This window comes from Oncorhynchus keta, chromosome 35 (assembly GCF_023373465.1).
Source record: "Oncorhynchus keta strain PuntledgeMale-10-30-2019 chromosome 35, Oket_V2, whole genome shotgun sequence".
NCBI lineage: Eukaryota > Metazoa > Chordata > Actinopteri > Salmoniformes > Salmonidae > Oncorhynchus > Oncorhynchus keta.
In genome coordinates this window covers 69,062,450-69,083,264 of record NC_068455.1, presented here as the reverse complement: position 1 = coordinate 69,083,264, position 20,815 = coordinate 69,062,450, and the positions used below count along the sequence as shown (strand labels likewise).

The 20,815-nt window shown below is 41.2% G+C and overlaps 2 protein-coding genes across 2 annotated transcripts in view; both read left to right on the top strand.

The window, feature by feature from the left end:
- The window catches only part of LOC118368940 (integumentary mucin C.1-like), a 36,497-nt gene extending 17,587 nt beyond the window's left edge, over positions 1-18,910 (top strand). The window contains exon 10 of the mRNA XM_052497457.1: positions 18,614-18,910. Coding sequence (XP_052353417.1) covers positions 18,614-18,705 — 92 coding nt within the window. The 3' untranslated portion in view covers positions 18,706-18,910. The remainder of the gene's footprint in view (positions 1-18,613) is intronic.
- The window catches only part of LOC127915517 (uncharacterized), a 208,139-nt gene that overhangs the window by 22,228 nt on the left and 165,096 nt on the right, over positions 1-20,815 (top strand). The gene's annotated exons all lie outside the window — the stretch shown is intronic.

Sequence of the window (20,815 nt, the reverse complement as noted above, 5' to 3'; positions counted from 1 at the left end):
TTGTCAATGATGTGTACACTAAGGAACTTGAAGCTTTCCACCTTCTCCAATGCGGTCCCGTCGATGTGGAAGGAGTATGCTCCCTCTGCCGTTTCCTAAAGTCCACGATCAGCTCCTTCGTATTGTTGAAAGGTTATTTTCCTGACACCACTCCGCCTCACCTCCTCCCTGTAGGCTGTCTCGTCATTGTTGGTAATTAGGCCTACTACTGTTGTGTCGTCTGCAAACTTGATGATTGAGTTGGAGGCGTTCGTGGCCACGCAGCCAAGGGTGAACAGGGAGTACAGGAGGGGGCTGAGCACACACTTGTGGGGACCCTGTGTTGTGGATCAGCGAAGTGGAGGTGTGGTTTCTTACCTTCCCCACCTGGGGGCAGCCTGTCAGGAAGTCCAGGACCCAGTTGCAAAGGGCAGGGTTCAGACCCAGAGCCGCGAGCTTAATGATGAGCTTGGAGGTACTATGGTGTTGATTGCTGAGCTATAGTCAATGAACAGCATTCTGACGCAGGTTTTCCTCTTTTCCAGATGGGATAGGGTAATTTGCAGTGCTATTGGGGTGGTTAGCAAGTTAAGTGGGTCTAGTGTGTCAAGGTAAGGTTGAAGTGATATGATCCCTAACTAGCCTCTTAAATTACTTCATGATGACAGAAGTGAGTGCTAGTAGATGCAGGATTTCAGCAAACATGATGTGGCTTGAAAAACTGCTTACATTAAATTGTAGTCATTTATCAGACACACCTTTTCAGAGCAACTAGATTTAAGTGCCTTGCTTAATTAAGGACACGTCGACAGATTATCCAGTGGAGTCATCATTGTGCGTACACACACACACACACACACACACACACACACCTTAGAGATAATTTTTATTCTCTATTTTGGTTAGGTCAGGGTGTGACTAGGGTGGGTAGTCTAGTTTTTTTATTTCTATGTTGGCCTGGTATGGTTCCCAATCAGAGTCAGCTGTCTTTTGTTGTCTCTGATTGGGGATCCTATTTAGGCAGCCTTTTCCCCACTGTTTTTTGTGGGATCTTGTTTTTGTGTAGCTGCCTTTGAGCAGCCCGTCATATTTCATTTTCTTCTGTATTGTTTTTTGGTGAGGTTAATATTTATTAAACATGTGGAACTCTTAAGTACGCTGCGCCTTGGTCCATTCATTCAGATGATCGAGACACACTGATTGGTATTTTGATCAGCTATGAAAAACATCCGATGTGAAAAGATCTGATGTTATTGTTCAAAAGACCAATTATTTTACAAAATATCAGAAATGGTCTCCCTGTCAAAATGCAGCCTTTAAGACATAATCTACGGCCCACTGGGCAGTTCTCTGGTTGAACCAACGTTTTCATGTTATTTCAATTAAATTACTTTGTTCCGACATGGAATCCAGCAACACTCCAACATCACTGTAAATTAAAATGGCGGGTTTCTATGTTTTGTGGTCAACAAGGTAGATGAAAGTCTGTGTTGATGTTGGAGTGTTGCTGGAGATGATGAATGGGAAGTATGTTTCTTTAAGAAATAAGAATCTGGTAAAAAAAATGTCCTCCATATACTTCTATCCCCATAGAAACGTACAATGTTCACATATGATTGGGGTGGTGCTGGAGAATATGTATACGAATTTGAATTGATTGCATTTTTCCTCTAAATCACTGGGTCCATTATGTTGGTTAATGTCTTACTACCCTCAACTAGAAGGTGTTTCATTAAGTATTGTAACGGCGTTCTTCGTTTGTTGAAAGAGAGTCGGACCGAAATGCAGCGTGGTGGTTACTCATGTCTTTAATGAATGAATCGCGGTACATGAAATAACTGATACAAATACAAAACAACAAAACGGAACGTGAAACCTAATTACAGCCTATCTGGTGAAACTACACAGAGACAGGAACAATCACCCACGAAATACAAAGTGAAACCCAGGCTACCTAAATACGGTTCCCCATCAGAGACAACAAGAATCACCTGACTCTGATTGAGAACCGCCTCAGGCAGCCAAGCCTATACTAGACACACCCCTAATCAACCACAATCCCAATGCCTACAAAAAAAACAATACGACAATACAATAAACCCATGTCACACCCTGGCCTGAACAAATACTTAAAGAAAACACAAAATACTAAGACCAAGGCGTGACAAGTATGTGGAAAAACATGATTGCATATTTAAGCATATAACTTTTAATGCTTATCAATTATTAAGAGAGAGAGTAAAGAAAGAGATACGTTTAGAGAGGGAAAGTGGTGATAATTAGTTTGGAGGGAAAACTGAGTGATAAGAAATGTATTGTTCCTTTTTCTAGTCAGAGACTCTGAGACCGAGTGAGACATGTAGCCTAGGCAACTCACCGTGAGAGCTGTGACGGTGATGTTGACAACAGGTACCACAGCCTGTCAGATAATTGTTGTGTTGGGTGCCATGGTACCATTGGCTGATAGTTACGTTCGGAGCATTGTTACGTTGGGTTCCGTAGCTGCATTAGCTGCCATTGTGACGTTCGGGGCCGTTGTGGAGTTCTGGGTCTGGGCTCCCATCACCATGTACGCCATTACCATGACGACTGCAAACATCAGTCTGCTGCTATTATCCATTCCTGATAGAGTGACTGAGATCCAGATGGTTAGGATATACTCCTACTTCTATTACTACTAATAATAATGTATTTGTTAAAGATGGATACAATTAAATATTTACAAATATAATCATCAATAGTCAGATGCATTGCACTATCATGCTTATACTTCATATACTTCAATGGGAATATGAAACTATCGTACCAGCGTGAATAAATACATTAAAATATCTGTGAATAAACATAGGCCTTATATTATTGTGGTAATTGGTCATACATTCATGGTGGTGTAATAGACAACAAAACACTGAATAGTTAACGGGGAACTTTGTTGAAATAAAATACACCATAATTCTATTTACATTACTTAATTAAAATTACTTTAAAGTACTACTTGCATAAATTCCTCAATAAAATAACGTTATTTTTACTCCATACATTTTCCCTGACAACCAGAAGTACTCGTTACATTTTGAATGCTTAGCAAGAAAATTGTCCAATTCATGCAGTTATCAAGAGAACATCCCTGGTCATCCCTATTGCCTCTGATCTAGCGGACCACTTAAACACAAATGTTTAGTTCGTAAATAACGTCTGAGTGTTGGAGTGTGCACGTGTCTATCCATAAAGAAACAAAATATACAATTTTGCCATTTGATTTAATATAAGGAATTTTTAATTATTTATAGTTTTATTTTTTTATACAAATATATTCATTTTTGATAGTTATGTATATTTCAAAACAAATACTTTTAGACTTTTACTCAATTTGTATTTTACTGGGTGACTTTCTATTAACTTCTTAGTGATCCCTTGGCACGCCAATCTCGTTAACGGGATTGATTTGACAACACCCAGTGAAATAGGAGCGCGCCAAATTCAAAACCACAAATACTCATAATAATAATTAATAAATCATGCAAGTGTTATACATCGGATTAAAGATTAACTTCTTGTTAATTAATCCAACCCACAGTTTCAGATTTCAAAAAGGCTTTACGGCAAAAGCAAACCATGCTATTATCTGAGGACAGCACCCCAAACAAACAAACACATGAAAATCACATTTCAACCCGCCAGGCGCGACACAAAAGTCAGAAATAACGATATAATTCATGCCTTTCCTTTGAAGATCTTCTGTTGGCACTCCAATATGTCCATTAAACATCACAAATGGTCCTTTTGTTTGATAAATTCTGTCATTATATCCCCAAAATGTCCATTTATTTGGCGCATTTCATTGAGAAAATACATCGGTTCCAACTCGCGCAAACATGACTACAAAGTATCTAATAAGTTACATGTAAACTTGATCCAAACATTTCAAACAACTTTCCTAATCCAACTTTAGGTATTTTTAAACGTAAATAATCAATCAAATTTAAGAGGGAATGAACTGTGTTCGATACCGGACGAAAACAATGTGGAGCAAGCTTTCAGGTCGCACGCCCCATCCACAACAGTACACTAAACTCGACCCTCGTTCTGAACAGCCCTACTTCTTCATTACTCAAAAGAAAAACATCAATCAATTTCAAAAGACTGTTGACATCTAGTGGAAGCGATAGGAACTGCAAGCAAGTGCCTTAGAAATCTAGATCTACATTGAAAACTCATTTGGTATTTAATTTGGATACTCATTAGCTGTTGCAAAAGCACCAGCTGCTCATCCTGGGGTCCACACAAAACATGACATATTACAAAACATTTATACACAAGAACAGCTCAAGGACAGAACTACAACAATCAATCTCTCTAGGGGGTGTGGGAAATTGCAGAGCGCCAAATTCAAAAACAGAAATACTCAAAGTAAAAATTCAAAAAACATACAAGTGTTATACATCGGCTTAAATATTAACTTGTTAATCCAACCGTTGTCAGATTTCAAAAAGGCTTTACAGTGAAAGCATACCATGTGATTATCTGAGAACAGCACCCAGCACGCAAAACATTACAAGCAGTTACCAGCCAAGTAGAGGAGTAACAAAAGTCATAAATAGCTATAAAATGAATCACTTACCTTTGATGATCTTCATATAGTTGCACTCACAAGACTCCCAGTTATCCAATAAATGTTTGTTTTGTTCAATAAAGTCCCTCTTTATATCCAAAAACCTACGTTTTGTTGGCGCGTTTTGTTCAGTAATCCAATGGCTCCATGGCGGTCACAACAGGCAGATGAAAAATCTCAGGTTGTTTTAAGTCATAATAAACAATAATATTTCAACTGGACAATAGCTTATTCAATAGAAAAGAAAAACAAGGAAGGTGCGCTCTCAGTCATGCGCAGTAAACAGCTCTGGGACACTGCAGGGTCCACTCATTCAGAGTGGTCTTACTCTCTCATTTTTCATAGTACAAGCCTGAAACAATTTCTAAAGACTGTTGACATCTAGCGGAAGCCATGGGTAGTGCAATCTGAGTCCTAAATCATTGGATAATGTAAAGGCAGTCAATGGAAAACTACAAACATGAAAAAAATCCCACTTCTTGGATGGATTTTTCTCAGGTTTTCAGCCTGCCATATCAGTTCTGTTATACTCACAGACATTATTAACAGTTTGATCAACTTTAGAGTGTTTTCTATCTATTATATGCATATCCTAGCTTCTGGGCCTGAGTAACAGGCAGTTTACTTTGGGCACGCTTTTCATCTGTAGGTGAAAATAGTGCCCCCTACCCTAGTGAGGTTAAAATAAAATAAATATATTAAAATTAAAAAGGCACACATAGCCTACATACTAATACATAAACACAAACTATTTAGGTCAAATAGGGGAGAGGAGTTTTTTGAAACCAGGTTTGTGCTTCAGATGTTCAAACGTTCATAGATGACTAGCAGGGTAAAATAATATTCACAGTGGTATTTGAGGGTGCAACAGGTCAGTACCTCAGGAGTAAATGTCAGATGGCTTTCATAGCCGAGCATTCAGAGGTTGAGAAAGCAGTTGCGGTAGAAGGTAGCACGTCCGCTGAACAGGTCATGGTTCCCTAGCCGCAGGCAGAACAGTTGAAACTGGACCAGCAGCACAACCATTCTGTTGCAATACAATTCAAGAGTAGAGTTACTTTGCTTCTGAACATAAATCATGATGAGGAAACATTTCATTAGTGCTTTCTTGTTGTGGGTTTTCCAAATGTGTTGCGTGATGTCACTGCCGTGTCAACAGACTTGACGACAAAGGGAATCTATGTGTCAGCGTCCGATCATTTGGTTGTTTACTTGGTTCTTCTATTAGATAAAAATGTAAAACCAACCAGACTTGACTCAGAGTCAGACTGGAATTCTTCCTGCGTAAGGCATGTCAAAAGTAAATAAAACTATATTTGGAAACAATGCAGCTTTTATTGCTTCATAGTGCAGGACCTACATTAAGATCCATATATAACACCTTACTGTAGGACCTCCTTTGTTAATTATATGTCTTCAACAGCTACATGAAACATTTTGTGAGATAAACAACAATCTACTGTGATATTTTAACATGAACATTTATTGTCATGTCACAGCTATGGAACCTTGCCAAAGAGCACTCAAAAACATGTTAAACAAGTGTGTGTGTGTGTGTGTGTGTGTCATTAGGTCACAAGGAAGTAGATGAAGACAGGTATTTATTTTTGTTACCATGACGTGGGACCTGATATATATGGTCTCTGTGTGCCAAGCTCTGATTCACTCGGTTGTATATCACGTCCTATCAACACTGTATATCACAGTTCAATTCAACACTCGTCTAGCTGAAGTTAAATCAACCCGATAAGCCATATTTGAATGAACTACTTTTACTACTAACTATTTAACAGGCCTATGTTAATAACACTAACAAATAATTGTCAGTCACTAGTGAATGGAGGGAAGTGTTGCAGGAGAAAATGGTAGGATGATGATGTACTGGGAAACATGGGTTGATCTGTGACTGTCTGAAGGTTGGAATTAATGAGTGTTGGAATAAATACATAGACACATGAACAGTATAAATGTTAAAGCTCCACCAATCAGGGTGAGAATGTGTTTTTAGTTATACAGTGGGGCAAAAAAGTATTTAGTCAGCCACCAATTGTGCAAGTTCTCCCACTTAAAAAGATGAGAGTCCTGTAATTTTCATCATATGTACTCATCAACTATGACAGACAAAATGAGGGGGGGGGATCCAGAAAATCACATTGTAGGATTTTTAATGAATTTATTTGCAAATTATGGTGGAAAATAAGTATTTAGTCACCTACAAACAAGCAAGATTTCTGGCTCTCACAGACCTGTAACTTCTTCTTTAAGAGGCTCCTCTGTCCTCCACTCGTTACCCTTATTAATGGCACCTGTTTGAACTTGTTATCCGTATAAAAGACACCTGTCCACAACCTCAAACAGTCACACCCCAAACTCCACTATGGCCAAGACCAAAGAGCTGTCAAAGGACACCAGAAACACAATTGTAGACCTGCACCAGGCTGGGAAGACTGAATCTGCAATAGGTAAGCAGCCTGGTTTGAAGAAATCAACTGTGGGAGTGATTATTAGGAAATGGAAGACATACAAGACCACTGATAATCTCCCTCGATCTTGGGCTCCACGCAAGATCTCACCCTGTGGGGTCAAAATGATCACAACAACGGTGAGCAAAAATCCCAGTACCACACGGGGGACCTAGTGAATGACCTGCAGAGAGCTGGGACCAAAGTAACAAAGCCTACCATCAGTAACACACTACTCTGCCAGGGACTCAAATCCTGCAGTGCCAGACGTGTCTCCCTGCTTAAGCCAGTACATGTCCAGGCCCGTCTGAAGTTTGCTAGAGAGCATTTGGATGATCCAGAAGAAGATTGGGAGAATGTTATATGGTCAGATGAAACCAAAATATAACTTTTTGGTAAAAACTCAACTCGTCGTGTTTGGAGGACAAAGAATGCTGAATTGCATCCAAAGAACACCATACCTACTGTGAAGCATGGGGGTGGAAACATCATGCTTTGGGGCTGTTTTTCTGCAAAGGGACCAGGACGACTGATCCGTGTAAAGGAAATAATTAATGGGGCCATGTTTTGTGAGATTTTGAGTGAAAACCTCCTTCCATTAGCAAGGGCATTGAAGATGAAACGTGGCTGGGTCTTTCAGCATGACATGATCCCAAACACACCGCCCAGGCAACGAAGGAGTGGCTTCGTAAGAAGCATTTCAAGGTCCTGGAGTGGCCTAGCCAGTCTCCAGATCTCAACCCCATAGAAATCTTTCGAGGGAGTTGAAAGTCTGTGTTGCCCAGCAACAGCCCCAAAACATCACTGCTCTAGAGGAGATCTGTATGGAGGAATGGGCAAAAATACCAGCAACAGTGTGTGAAAACCTTGTGAAGACTTAATGAAAACGTTTGACATCTGTCATTGCCAACAAAGGGTATATAACAAAGTACTGAGAAACTTTTGTTATTGACCAAATACTCATTTTCCACCATAATTTGCAAATAAATTCATTAAAAATCCTACAATGTGATTTTCCTGATTTTTTTTCTCTCACTTTGTCAGTCATAGATGAAGTGTACCTATGATATGACAGGCCTCTCTCATCTTTTTAAGTGGGAGAACTGGCACAATTGGTGGCTGACTAAATACTTTTTTGCCCCATTGTATATGTTTTATGTTTTGGTTTCACGGTCTGAGAAGTGTGTGTGCTGGTCGTGGTGGTTATGGTATCAGGAATCATGGTAAGACCCAAGTGCAGATGGTGTGCAGGAGCAAGGTACAGGACGGCAGGCAGGCTCAGGGTCAGGGACAGGCAGAGAGGTCAGGCGGGCAGGTACAGGGTCAGGACAGACAAAGGTCAAAAACCAGGAGGACGCAAAAAAAGAGAAGCTGGGAAAAGACAGGAGCTGACAGGACAAACGCTGGTAAACTTGAACAAAAAGACGAAACTGGAAAAGACACAGAAAACACAGGTATAAATACACAATGGATAAAGGGGAAGACGAGCAACACCTAGAGGGGGTGGAGACAAGCACAAGACATGTGAAACTGATCAGGGCGTGACATATGGGTGCGCTCGCTTGCATACCAGCCTGGGCATCAGGCAGGGTTTGGTCCTTCCCGCCCTGGAAATACCCTTTGGGCAGGGGGCTTCGCCATGCTGGCATCCCACTGACCAGAGCACCCATTGATGCGAGCACCCATTCACATTGTCTTTGTAATGTATTTTTGTTGTTTTAATAGCAATAATAGTAATTGTCCTCAGTAACATTAGAAATTAGGGTTTAAGACGTCATGTTAGAGATAGATAATAAAAAGCCTAATACATAATTTGGCACCAAACAATTCACCTGAATACTTGTGTTTTTTTGGATTAAGTTCTATTGAACAAGACTGGATATTTGTTTCAATGTCTTCTAACATGGAGGCTCATGTATGCTCTTCTATACAGAGAAATGGTGGGGTTTCTCTGCGTTCTCCTCTCTCTGACTGCTTTACAAGTGGAGGGTTTCAGTGGGGGAGGATCTTCCATTGCTTCTCAGTGTGGCTCAATGCTACCTGGTAATAGTTTTCATGGCAGCCCAGGGAAGAGCTCTTCCTCACCATACACTGTCACTGTCAACCAGACCACCTTCCAGCCAGGAGACACCATCCAAGGTGAATCACTGAGATGGTTGAAACACACTATTAGGCTTACCCAATACATACTGTTTTGGCTCAGATGAAGGAACGGAGTGGGAACAGTAATCTGTCTGGACATTTCTAATACACAACCCATTTTATTCCTTGAGGCCCCAGCAATTTTATTAAAATGTTGTGAGAAAATTTAAACAAACATTTTAACAGGGCTTATTGTGTTACTTTTTGTTGTTACTTATTTTTAGTCTACTTGGTAAATATTTTCTTCTTCTTGAACTGCACTGTTGGTTAAGGGCTTGTATGTAAGCGTGTCACAGTAAAGTCTACACTTGTATTCGGCACATGTTACAAATAAAGTTTGATTTGAGATAGACCATTTACCAGAATTGCCCTTTGGCAATCTGTCCCTGCTCAGGCATTAACTTTTCACATAGCATATTCCTGCACAGTTAACGTGACAATATAAGATTGCTAAGAGGCAGGGAATCATGACTTAGTCCAAGGACATGTCGTCCAGCGTTTTAGCACTCAATTTCTCTTTCTTTCTCCCTTTTATCTCCATTTCACTCACTCCCTTTCTACCTCTCTCTCTTTCTCAGTGACTCTGTCAGGAACCTTCACCTATAAAGGGTTTCTTCTGGAGGCCCTTGCAATGGGATCGCAGTGAGTTACTGTTAGGGTTGTATAATTCCTGAAACTTTCCCAGTTGGAGGGTTCCTACCCTCCTGAATCATGAGATCCTCCAACTGAGATTTCTGGAAAACCTGGGACATTTTGGGAGAGTTTGTTATTTTCTAACCCTAGTTACAATACAGCACAGGACATTCTGTCCATAGTCTTCACTGTTACCAATTTACCCACTGATTTATTGGACTATATTGACTCATCAATACGTCAAATGAAACTGATTTGAGCCCAATAATAGGAGAGATTTTACTGGTCCGGCTACACAGTGCTGAAAAGTAGGGTTGCAAAAATTCCGGTAACTTCCCAAAATTCCAAGGTTTTCCAGAAATCTAGTTGGTGGATTCCAGATTTACTGCTTAAAACCTGGGTATTTTGGAGAAGTTACAGTAATTTTCCAACCTTAAACAAGAGTTTGTTACCTTTACGTACTATAGCTGTCACAGTTTTCTAATGGTGAAGGAGAGTCGGACCAAACTGCAGCGTGTCGATTGCGATCCATGTTTATTTAAACAAACGTAAACACGACTAAACACGAACACTACAAAACAATAAATGAAACGAAAACCGCCTATACATGTGCCAACTAACATCAACCAAGGACATCAAGCCACTCAGGACAATCACCCACAATACAACAAAAGAATATGGCTGCCTAAATATGGCTCCCAATCAGAGACAACGATAAACACCTGCCTCTGATTGAGAACCACTTCAGACAGCCATAGACTCTCCTAGAAGACCCCACTAAGCTACAATCCCACTAAGCTACAGACCACATACAAAAACCCATGTCACACCCTGGCCTGACCAAATACATAAAGAAAAACACAAAATACGTCGACCAGGGCGTGACAATAGCTAGAACCACCAGAAAGCATTGATCAGTGTCTTACCTTACATCAATGTACCAAGATCATTATCCTCTATTGATTGACTTACCGGTTGTTTTATTGTTAGGCCTCTGGGGTGAGTCAAAGCAACAATCTACCTAGATCATCAGTAACAGTCACCTGGACAGCACCATCCTCATTGAGTAACATCGTAGTCAAGTGAGTCTCTACTAGAGTTGAACAATTACAGTAACTTTCCCCAAATTCCCAGGTCCTCCAGAAATCCTGGTTGTAAGTTACTGGCATTTGGCAACCAAAGTCTCTGCTAAAACCATCACGACACAGTTCTTTTTACATGATTTTTCTGTAGGACGCAACTGAAATAACATATATTTTGCCAAAAATGTTTGCAGAGGTGCCATGCCTATTGAAAGCACGACGGTACTATATATCTATTTGTAGTATAAAAACATTTTGGTGCATTATCCAACGGCACAGACAACAGTTCAGCATCTAGATTTTGTTGTGTTGTCGAAATGACCTTAAGTTGATGACTTCCTCCAAACCCATTCGATTTTCTATGGTGATTCAGTGTCATCACATAGATATTTGGGGTAGAAATGACGAGAAACAATGTTGATTAAACTAGTTTTACCCAGTGATGAGCCTCTAAATGTTTGCTCTGGGTTGCAAAATTCCAGAAACTTTCCCAAAACTCCCAGGTTTTCCAGAAATGGATGATCTGCAGAATCAGGATGGAATGAGCACTGGGAATCCTACAACCATGGGATTTTACAACTACTACTTGTCACGGTTTTCATAAGGTGAAGGAGAGTCGGACCAAACTGCAGCGTGTATATTGTGATCCATGTTTAATAAAACAAACGTAACACGAATCCAAAACACAAACTCTACAAAACAATAAACATAATGAAAACCGAAACAGCCTAAACTGGTGCAAACTAACACAGACTAAGGACGTCAAGACAATCACCCACAATACAACCAAAGAATATGGCTGCCTAAATATGGTTCCCAATCAGAGACAACGACAAGCACCTGCCTCTGATTGAGATCCACTCCAGACAGCCATAGACTTTGCTAGATAACCCCACTAGCTACAATCCCAAATACATACACACCAAAACCCCAAGACAAAACACACCACAATACAAAAACTCCATGCCACACACTGGCCTGACCCAATACATGAAGAAAAACACAAAATACTTAGACCAGGGCGTGACACTACTTCAACAACTACGGATCCTAAGACAACAACTACTGATCCTATAACAACTACTGCTCCGACTACAACAACTACTACTACTACTACAACAAAAACGGTTCCTAACACAACAACTACTGCTCCGACTACAACAACTACTACTATTACTACAACAAAAATGGTTCCTAACACAACAAATACTGCTCCTACAACAAAAACTGCTCCAACAACAACAACTACAGTTCCAAATACAACAACAACAGCTCCTACAACAACAACTACTGCTCCGACAACATCTACGGCTCCTACTACAACAACTACAGTTCCTAATACAACAACTACAGTTCCTACTACAACAACTACAGCTCCTACTACAACAACTACAGCTCCTAATACAAAAACTACTCCTCCTACTACAACAACTACAGCTCCTAATGCAACAACTACTGTTCCTATTACAACAACTACTGCTCCTACAACAACTACTGCTGATACTACGTCAACTCCTGCTCCTACAACAACTACTGCTGATACTATGTCAACTCCTGCTCCTACAACAACTACTGCTCCTACAACAACTACTGCTGATACTACGACAACTACTGCTCCTACTACAACAACTACAGTTCCTAATACAACAACTACAGTTCCTACTACAACAACTACAGCTCCTACTACAACAACTACAGCTCCTAATACAAAAACTACTCCTCCTACTACAACAACTACAGCTCCTAATGCAACAACCACTGTTCCTATTACAACAACTACTGCTCCTACAACAACTACTGCTGATACTACGTCAACTCCTGCTCCTACAACAACTACTGCTGATACTACGTCAACTCCTGCTCCTACAACAACTACTGCTGATACTACGTCAACTCCTGCTCCTACAACAACTACTGCTGATACTACGTCAACTCCTGCTCCTACAACAACTACTGCTGATACTACGACAACTACTGCTCCTACAACAACTACTGCTGATACTACGACAACTACTGCTGATACTACGTCAACTCCTGCTCCTACAACAACTACTGCTCCTACAACAACTCCTGCTCCTACAACAACTACTGCTCCTACAACAACTCCTGCTCCTACAACAACTCCTGCTCCTACAACAACTACTGCTCCTACAACAACTCCTGCTCCTACAACAACTCCTGCTCCTACAACAACTACTGCTCCTACAACAACTCCTGCTCCTACAACAACTCCTGCTCCTACAACAACTACTGCTCCTACAACAACTCCTGCTCCTACAACAACTACTGCTGATACTACGTCAACTCCTGCTCCTACAACAACTACTGCTCCTACAACAACTACTGCTGATACTACGACAACTACTGCTCCTACAACAACTACTGCTGATACTACGTCAACTCCTGCTCCTACAACAACTACTGCTCCTACAACAACTCCTGCTCCTACAACAACTACTGCTGATACTACGTCAACTCCTGCTCCTACAACAACTACTGCTCCTACAACAACTACTGCTGATACTACGACAACTACTGCTGATACTACGACAACTCCTGCTCCTACAACAACTACCGCAACAACAACTACTCCTGATACTACGGCAACTCCTGCTCCTACAACAACTACCGCTCCTACAACAACTACTCCTGATACTACGTCAACTCCTGCTCCTACAACAACTACCGCTCCTACAACAACTACTCCTGATACTACGTCAACTCCTGCTCCTACAACAACTACCGCTCCTACAACAACTACTCCTGATACTACGTCAACTCCTGCTCCTACAACAACTACCACTCCTACAACAACTACTGCTGATACTACAACAACTACAGCTCCTAATACAACAACTACAGCTCATACTACAGCAACCACAGCTCCAAATACAACAACCACAGCTTCAAAACAACTGCAGCTCCTAATACAACAACTATAGATCCTACCACAACATCTACTGCTCCTACTAAGGCAACCACAGCTCAAACTACAACAACTACAGATCCTAATACAACAACTACAGTTACTAATACAACAACTACAGCTTCTACTACAACAACCACATCTCCTAATACAACAATAATTGCTATTACTACAACAACTACAGCTCCTAATACAACAACCACATCTCCTAATACAATAACAATTGCTATTACTACAACAACTACAGCTCCTAATACAACAACCACAGATCCCACTACAACTATTGCTCCTACTACAATAACTACAACTACAACCACAACAAATACAGCTCCTATTACAACAACCACAGCTCCTAATACAATAACCACAGCTCTAACCTCAACAACTACAGCTCCTACTATGACAACCACAGCTCCTACTACTACAACCACAGCTCCTACTACAACAACTACAGCTCCTACTACAACAACTACAGCTTCTAATTCAACAACTACAGCACCTAATATAACAACTACAGCTCCTAATACAACAACCACAGCTCCTACTACAACAACTACAGCTCCTACTACAACAACTACAGCTCCTACTAAGGCAACCACAGCTCCTACTACGACAACCACAGCTTCTACTACAACAACTACAGCTCCTACTAAGGCAACCACAGCTCCTACTATGACAACCACAGCTTCTACTACAACAACTACAGCTCCTAATACAACTACCTCTCCTACTACAACGACTACTGCTTCTACTACAGCAACTGTTCCTACTACAACAACAACTGCTCCTACTATAACATCTACAGCTCCTTCTACAACAACTACTGCTCCTACTATAACAGCAGCTGCCTCAAATACAACTGCTACTCCTCTACAACATCAAATCGTGAACCTATCCCAAACAGCTCTGAACAGCACTACTATGCCGCCTACTGCTACATCTGCTACTCCTAGTCCGAATGCCACTTTTGTGAGCACAGTGCTCTGTGAACAATGACATGTCATGCAAACTTTGTTCTGCTCACTGATTGGACACTGTATGGTGAGCTGTATGACAGAAGATTGACTCAATCTCTTACGATGCAACTAAGTTGCAAGCAAGTTTTTGGGTACGTGACACACAGAGAAACACTGATGTAACATTGGTGCAAGCAACATACATTTAGTCCAGGTTGCTTCATGTGACATCGGCTTTATGCTCAGTGAAACAGCTGAGTCTCACCATTCAGTTGCTGCTGCCTGCGAGAAGGTGAGATGGAGAGTTTGCAATCGGAAACCTTATTTGCATAAGAGACGAACTGTCACATTTTCTGGCCTATCCAGACAAAGGATCGATTTCCTCTGGCTACGAGCATCGGAGCCCCACTTGTGATCAGGCATATAAAAGGGCGGAGACTAGAGAATACAGCAATATCGATCTCAGATTTACTGTTCTCAACACGAAAAAGTTTCATTTCGTAGAAATTAAACAAGACCACTTTGTCATTGGCAAACAGGGACGAAAATGTTGTGCTTAAAGGCAAGGTTGTAACAAGTTGGCATGCATTTGAATCGTGACTCACTGAGGACGCAGGACAGAATATTCTGTCATCAGTAGTATAAAATGGTGCCAATGTTGCACTGTCACTAAGTTTAAAAAAAAATTGACAGTTATAAGAAAGGTGAAATGAATTAATAAGCTGTTTAGAATTTGATTGCTACTATGTTTAGAACACATTTACATTATTTCAAGCCCGATTCACCCACTTTCGTTGAATAGGAAGATGATTGAATATGATATTTATTATTTTTGTCACGTTCTGACCCTAGTTCCTTTGTTTTGTCTTTGTTTTAGTATGGTCAGGGCGTGAGTTGGGGTGGGCAGTCTATGTTCTTTTTTCTATATATATGCCATTTAGCAGACACTTTTATCCAAAGCGACTTACAGTCATGTGTGCATACATTCTACGTATGGGTGGTCCCGGGAATCGAACCCACTACCCTGGCGTTACAAGCGCCATGCTCTACCAACTGAGCTACAGAAGGACCACAGAAGGACCACAAATCTATGATTTGGGATCTCTGTGTTTGTCCTGGTATGGTTCTCAATCAAAGGCAGCTGTCAATCGTTGTCCCTGATTGAGAACCATACTTAGGTAGCCTGGTTTCACCTTTGAGTTGTGGGTGATTCTTTTCTGTTCAGTGTTTTTTGTATTCACCGTTCAGGACTGTTTAGTTTCGTTCTCATTATTTTGTTTTGTGTTCATGATAATAAATCATCAATATGGACACTTACCACGCTGCACATTGGTCCTCACCTTCTTCCACCAACAACGGCCTTTACAATTTTCATATTACTTGTACTATGTAATTGTTCTTGCGCAAGTATAAACACCATGGGACCACGCAGTCTTCATACCGCTCAGGATCAAGACGCGTTCTGTCTCCTAGAGATGAACCTACTTTGGTGCGAAAAGTGCAAATCAATCCCAGAACAACAGCAAAGGACCTTGTGAAGATGCTGGAGGAAATGGGTACAAAAGTATCTATGTCCACAGTAAATCAAGTCCTACACCAACGTAACCTGAAAGGCCGCTCAGCAAGGAAGAAGCCACTGCTCTAAAACCGACGTAAAAAAGCCAGACTACGGTTTGCAACTGCACATGGGGACAAAGATTGTCCTTTTTGGAGACTTGTCCTCTGGTATGATGAAAAAAAATAGAACTGTTTAGACATAATGACCATCATTATTTTTGGAGGAATAAGGGGGCGGCTTGCAAGCTGAAGAAAACCATCCCAAACGTGAAGCACAGGGGTGGCAGCATCATGTTGTGGGTGTGCTTTGCTGCAGGAGGGCCTGGTGCACTTCACAAAATAGATGGAATCACAAGGAAAGGAAAATTATGTGGATATATTGAAGCATCTCAAGACATTAGTCAGGAAATTAAAGCTTGGTCACAAATGAGTCTTCCAAATGGACAGTGAGCCCAAGCATACATCCAAAGTTGTGGCAAAATGGCTTATTTAAGTATAACAAAGTCAAGGTATTGGAGTGGCCATCTGAAAGCCCTGACCTCAATCTTATAGCAAATGTGTTTGCAGGACATGAAAACGCGTGTGCGAGCAACGAGGCCTACAAACCTGACTCAGTTTCACCAGCTCTGTCAGGAGGAATGGGCCAAAATTCACACAACTTATTGTGGGAAGCTTGTGGAAGGCTACCCGAAACGTTTGACCCAAGTTAAACAATTTAAAGTCAATGCTACCAAATACTAATTGAGTGTATGTAAACTTCTGACCCACTGGGAATGTGATGAAAGAAATAAAAGCTGTAATAAATCAATCGATTTTTCTGACATTTCACATTCTTAAAATAAAGTGGTGATCCTAACTGACTGAAGACAGGGAATTTTTACTAGGATTAAGTGTCAGGAATTGTGAAAAACTGAGTTTAATGTATTTGGCTAAGGTGTATGTAATCTTCCAACTTCATCTGTATATTTGTTTAAGTGCCTGTTTTCCACACAGTGTTTGAGACAAAGAAAGCACCTAAGGGCTGCGATGTTAGAGATGACTACATGAACTGCACCTACATCTCTGTCACAACCAGCCCACCTTACATAGTGGAGATTAGTGCACCTGCAGACACACCTAAGGGGTACCTGGGGATCATCAGTGAAATGCTAACTAATCAAATCAAGGTAACACAACACATCCAGTTTTACTTATATCATTTTATTCGAAGGACAGCAATGAAGTGGTAAAGTTTAAGCAAGTATGTTTAGGGATTGGTTAAATAAAGGCAAGTAATTACAATTTGTTAATGTTAGGATGGGATTCAAACCAGTGACCTTGTGTAAGGCAACCCATATCAACCTTTTATAAATCAGATACTTAGACATTACAGGAACCTCTCCATTCATCACCAAAACATACTTCATTAATTACGACAACAAAATCTGATGAACTTGCTGATTTTAAATATTGTTGATATTTTTTCAGTCCAATGAGACAAAGATTGTTGTGTATGAAAATGGAACATTTACAGTTCAACACGCCTTGTACAATGGAACTGCATTTATCAACAAAACACAATTAAGTTTAAGTCTCTAGTGATATTACCAATTACCGATACAATGGATTCATTCTCCTCCGGTGCAACAAACAGTCCTGTTTCAACTTCCATTACTTAACATATGATTATTTCATACTTTTCTTTCAGGTGGAGGTGACAGACAAAGAACTTGCTTATGATCCTAATATAAAAAACAATCCAATTTAGTTTCATCATCCCTGATCATTTGGCTCCACATTTGCTCAAAACCTTGACTCTAACGCCCAAACCTGTAATAGATACTGGTCTTCAAAAGGGGTCTTTGTCCGAGGATCTGTTGAGGATAATGGTAAGATTCAGGAGTGCGTCTTCTTAAATAAATGCTTTTAGGTCTACCATGAAATTCTATTTAAAATGTACATTTGCTGACTATGATAACACAACTGTTTTTGCATAATGCAAGAGTGCTCGTACACAAAGGTGCACGCACGCACACACACACACACACACACACAGACACACACACACACACACACATTCGGGTGAATTGTCAGGACATTTTAGTCCGTCCATTGTAGTCTTGGCAAGGTAGGAAAAGATGAATGCACACACACTCACACACATAAACACGCACACACATACACACGCACACACACACACAGAGACACTTAAGAAAGAGGAAGTGTCCTGTGACTGAAAGATTGTGGATTTTTCCAAAAAGTGTTTCCTTGTTCTTCTCCTGCAGGTGATCTTGGCTCTCCCTCCATCACACTTTTGACAGGACTCTCCAGTCAGGTTTCCTCAAGCTGTAGGAAACCCCTTTTTCACGGTGAGTGAAGTCGACTTTTGTTCATTTATCACTCACTGTGGTCATTGTACACTGTGGTCATTGTGCAGTGTGGTCATTGTGGACTGTGGTCATTGTGGACTGTGGTCATTGTGCACTGTGGTCATTGTACTCTGTGGTCATTGTGGACTGTGGTCATTGTGCAGTGTGGTCATTGTACTCTGTGGTCATTGTGGACTGTGGTCATTGTACACTGTGGTCATTGTGGGCTGTGGTCATTGTACACTGTGGTCATTGTGGACTGTGGTCATTGTACACTGTGGTCATTGTGCAGTGTGGTCATTGTGGACTGTGGTCATTGTACACTGTGGTCATTGTGGACTGTGGTCATTGTACACTGTGGTCATTGTGCAGTGTGGTCATTGTGGACTGTGGTCATTGTGGACTGTGGTCATTGTGCACTGTGGTCATTGTACACTGTGGTCATTGTGGACTGTGGTCATTGTACACTGTGGTCATTGTGCAGTGTGGTCATTGTGGACTGTGGTCATTGTGGACTGTGGTCATTGTGCACTGTGGTCATTGTGCACTGTGGTCATTGTGCACTGTGGTCATTGTACACTGTGGTCATTGTGGACTGTGGTCATTGTGGACTGTGGTCATTGTACACTGTGGTCATTGTGCAGTGTGGTCATTGTGGACTGTGGTCATTGTGGACTGTGGTCATTGTGCACTGTGGTCATTGTACTCTGTGGTCATTGTGGACTGTGGTCATTGTGCAGTGTGGTCATTGTACTCTGTGGTCATTGTGGACTGTGGTCATTGTGCAGTGTGGTCATTATACACTGTGGTCGTTGTGGATTTGTGCAGTGTGGTCATTATACACTGTGGTCATTGTGCAGTGTGGTCATTGTGGACTGTGGTCATTGTGCAGTGTGGTCATTGTGTACTGTGGTCATTGTGCAGTGTGGTCATTATACACTGTTGTCATTGTGCAGTGTGGTCATTGTGCAGTGTGGTCATTGTGCAGTGTGGTCATTATACACTGTTGTCATTGTGCAGTGTGGTCATTGTGTACTGTGGTCATTGTGCAGTGTGGTCATTGTGTACTGTGGTCATTGTGCAGTGTGGTCATTATACACTGTTGTCATTGTGCAGTGTGGTCATTGTGTACTGTGGTCATTGTGCAGTGTGGTCATTGTGTACTGTGGTCATTGTGCAGTGTGGTCATTGTGTACTGTGGTCATTGTGCAGTGTGATCATTGTGGACTGTGGTCAATGTGTACTGTGGTCATTGTGCACTGTGGTCATTGTGGACTGTGGTCATTGTGCAGTGTGATCATTGTGGACTGTGGTCATTGTACAGTGTGGTCATTGTGTACTGTGGTCATTGTGTACTGTGGTCATTGTGGACTGTGGTCATTGTGCAGTGTGATCATTGTGGACTGTGGTCATTGTACAGTATGGTCATTGTGCACTGTGGTCATTGTGTACTGTGGTCATTGTACACTTTGGTCAATGTGGACTGTGGTCATTGTACATTGTAGTCATTGTGGACTGTGGTCATTGTAAACATTTACATTACATTTAAGTCATTTAGCAGACGCTCTTATCCAGAGCGACTTACAAATTGGTGCATTCACCTTATGTAAACTGTGGTCATTGTGGACTGTAGTCATTGTGGACTGTGGTCATTGTGGACTGTGGTCATTGTGGACTGTAGTCATTGTGGACTGTGGTCATTGTACACTGTAGTCATTGTGGATTGTGGTCATTGTGGACTGTGGTCATTGTGGACTGTGGTCATTGTGGACTGTAGTCATTGTGGACTGTGGTCATTGTGGACTGTGGTCATTGTACACTGTAGTCATTGTGGACTGTGGTCATTGTGGTCATTGTGGGCTGTGGTCATTGTGGACTGTGGTCATTGTGGACTGTAGTCATTGTGGACTGTGATCATTGTGGACTGTGGTCATTGTGGACTGTGGTCATTGTGGGCTGTGGTCATTGTGGACTGTAGTCATTGTGGACTGTGGTCATTGTGGACTGTAGTCATTGTGGACTGTGGTCATTGTGCACTGTGGTCATTGTGGACTGTGGTCATTGTACACTTTGGTCAATGTGGACTGTGGTCATTGTACATTGTAGTCATTGTGGACT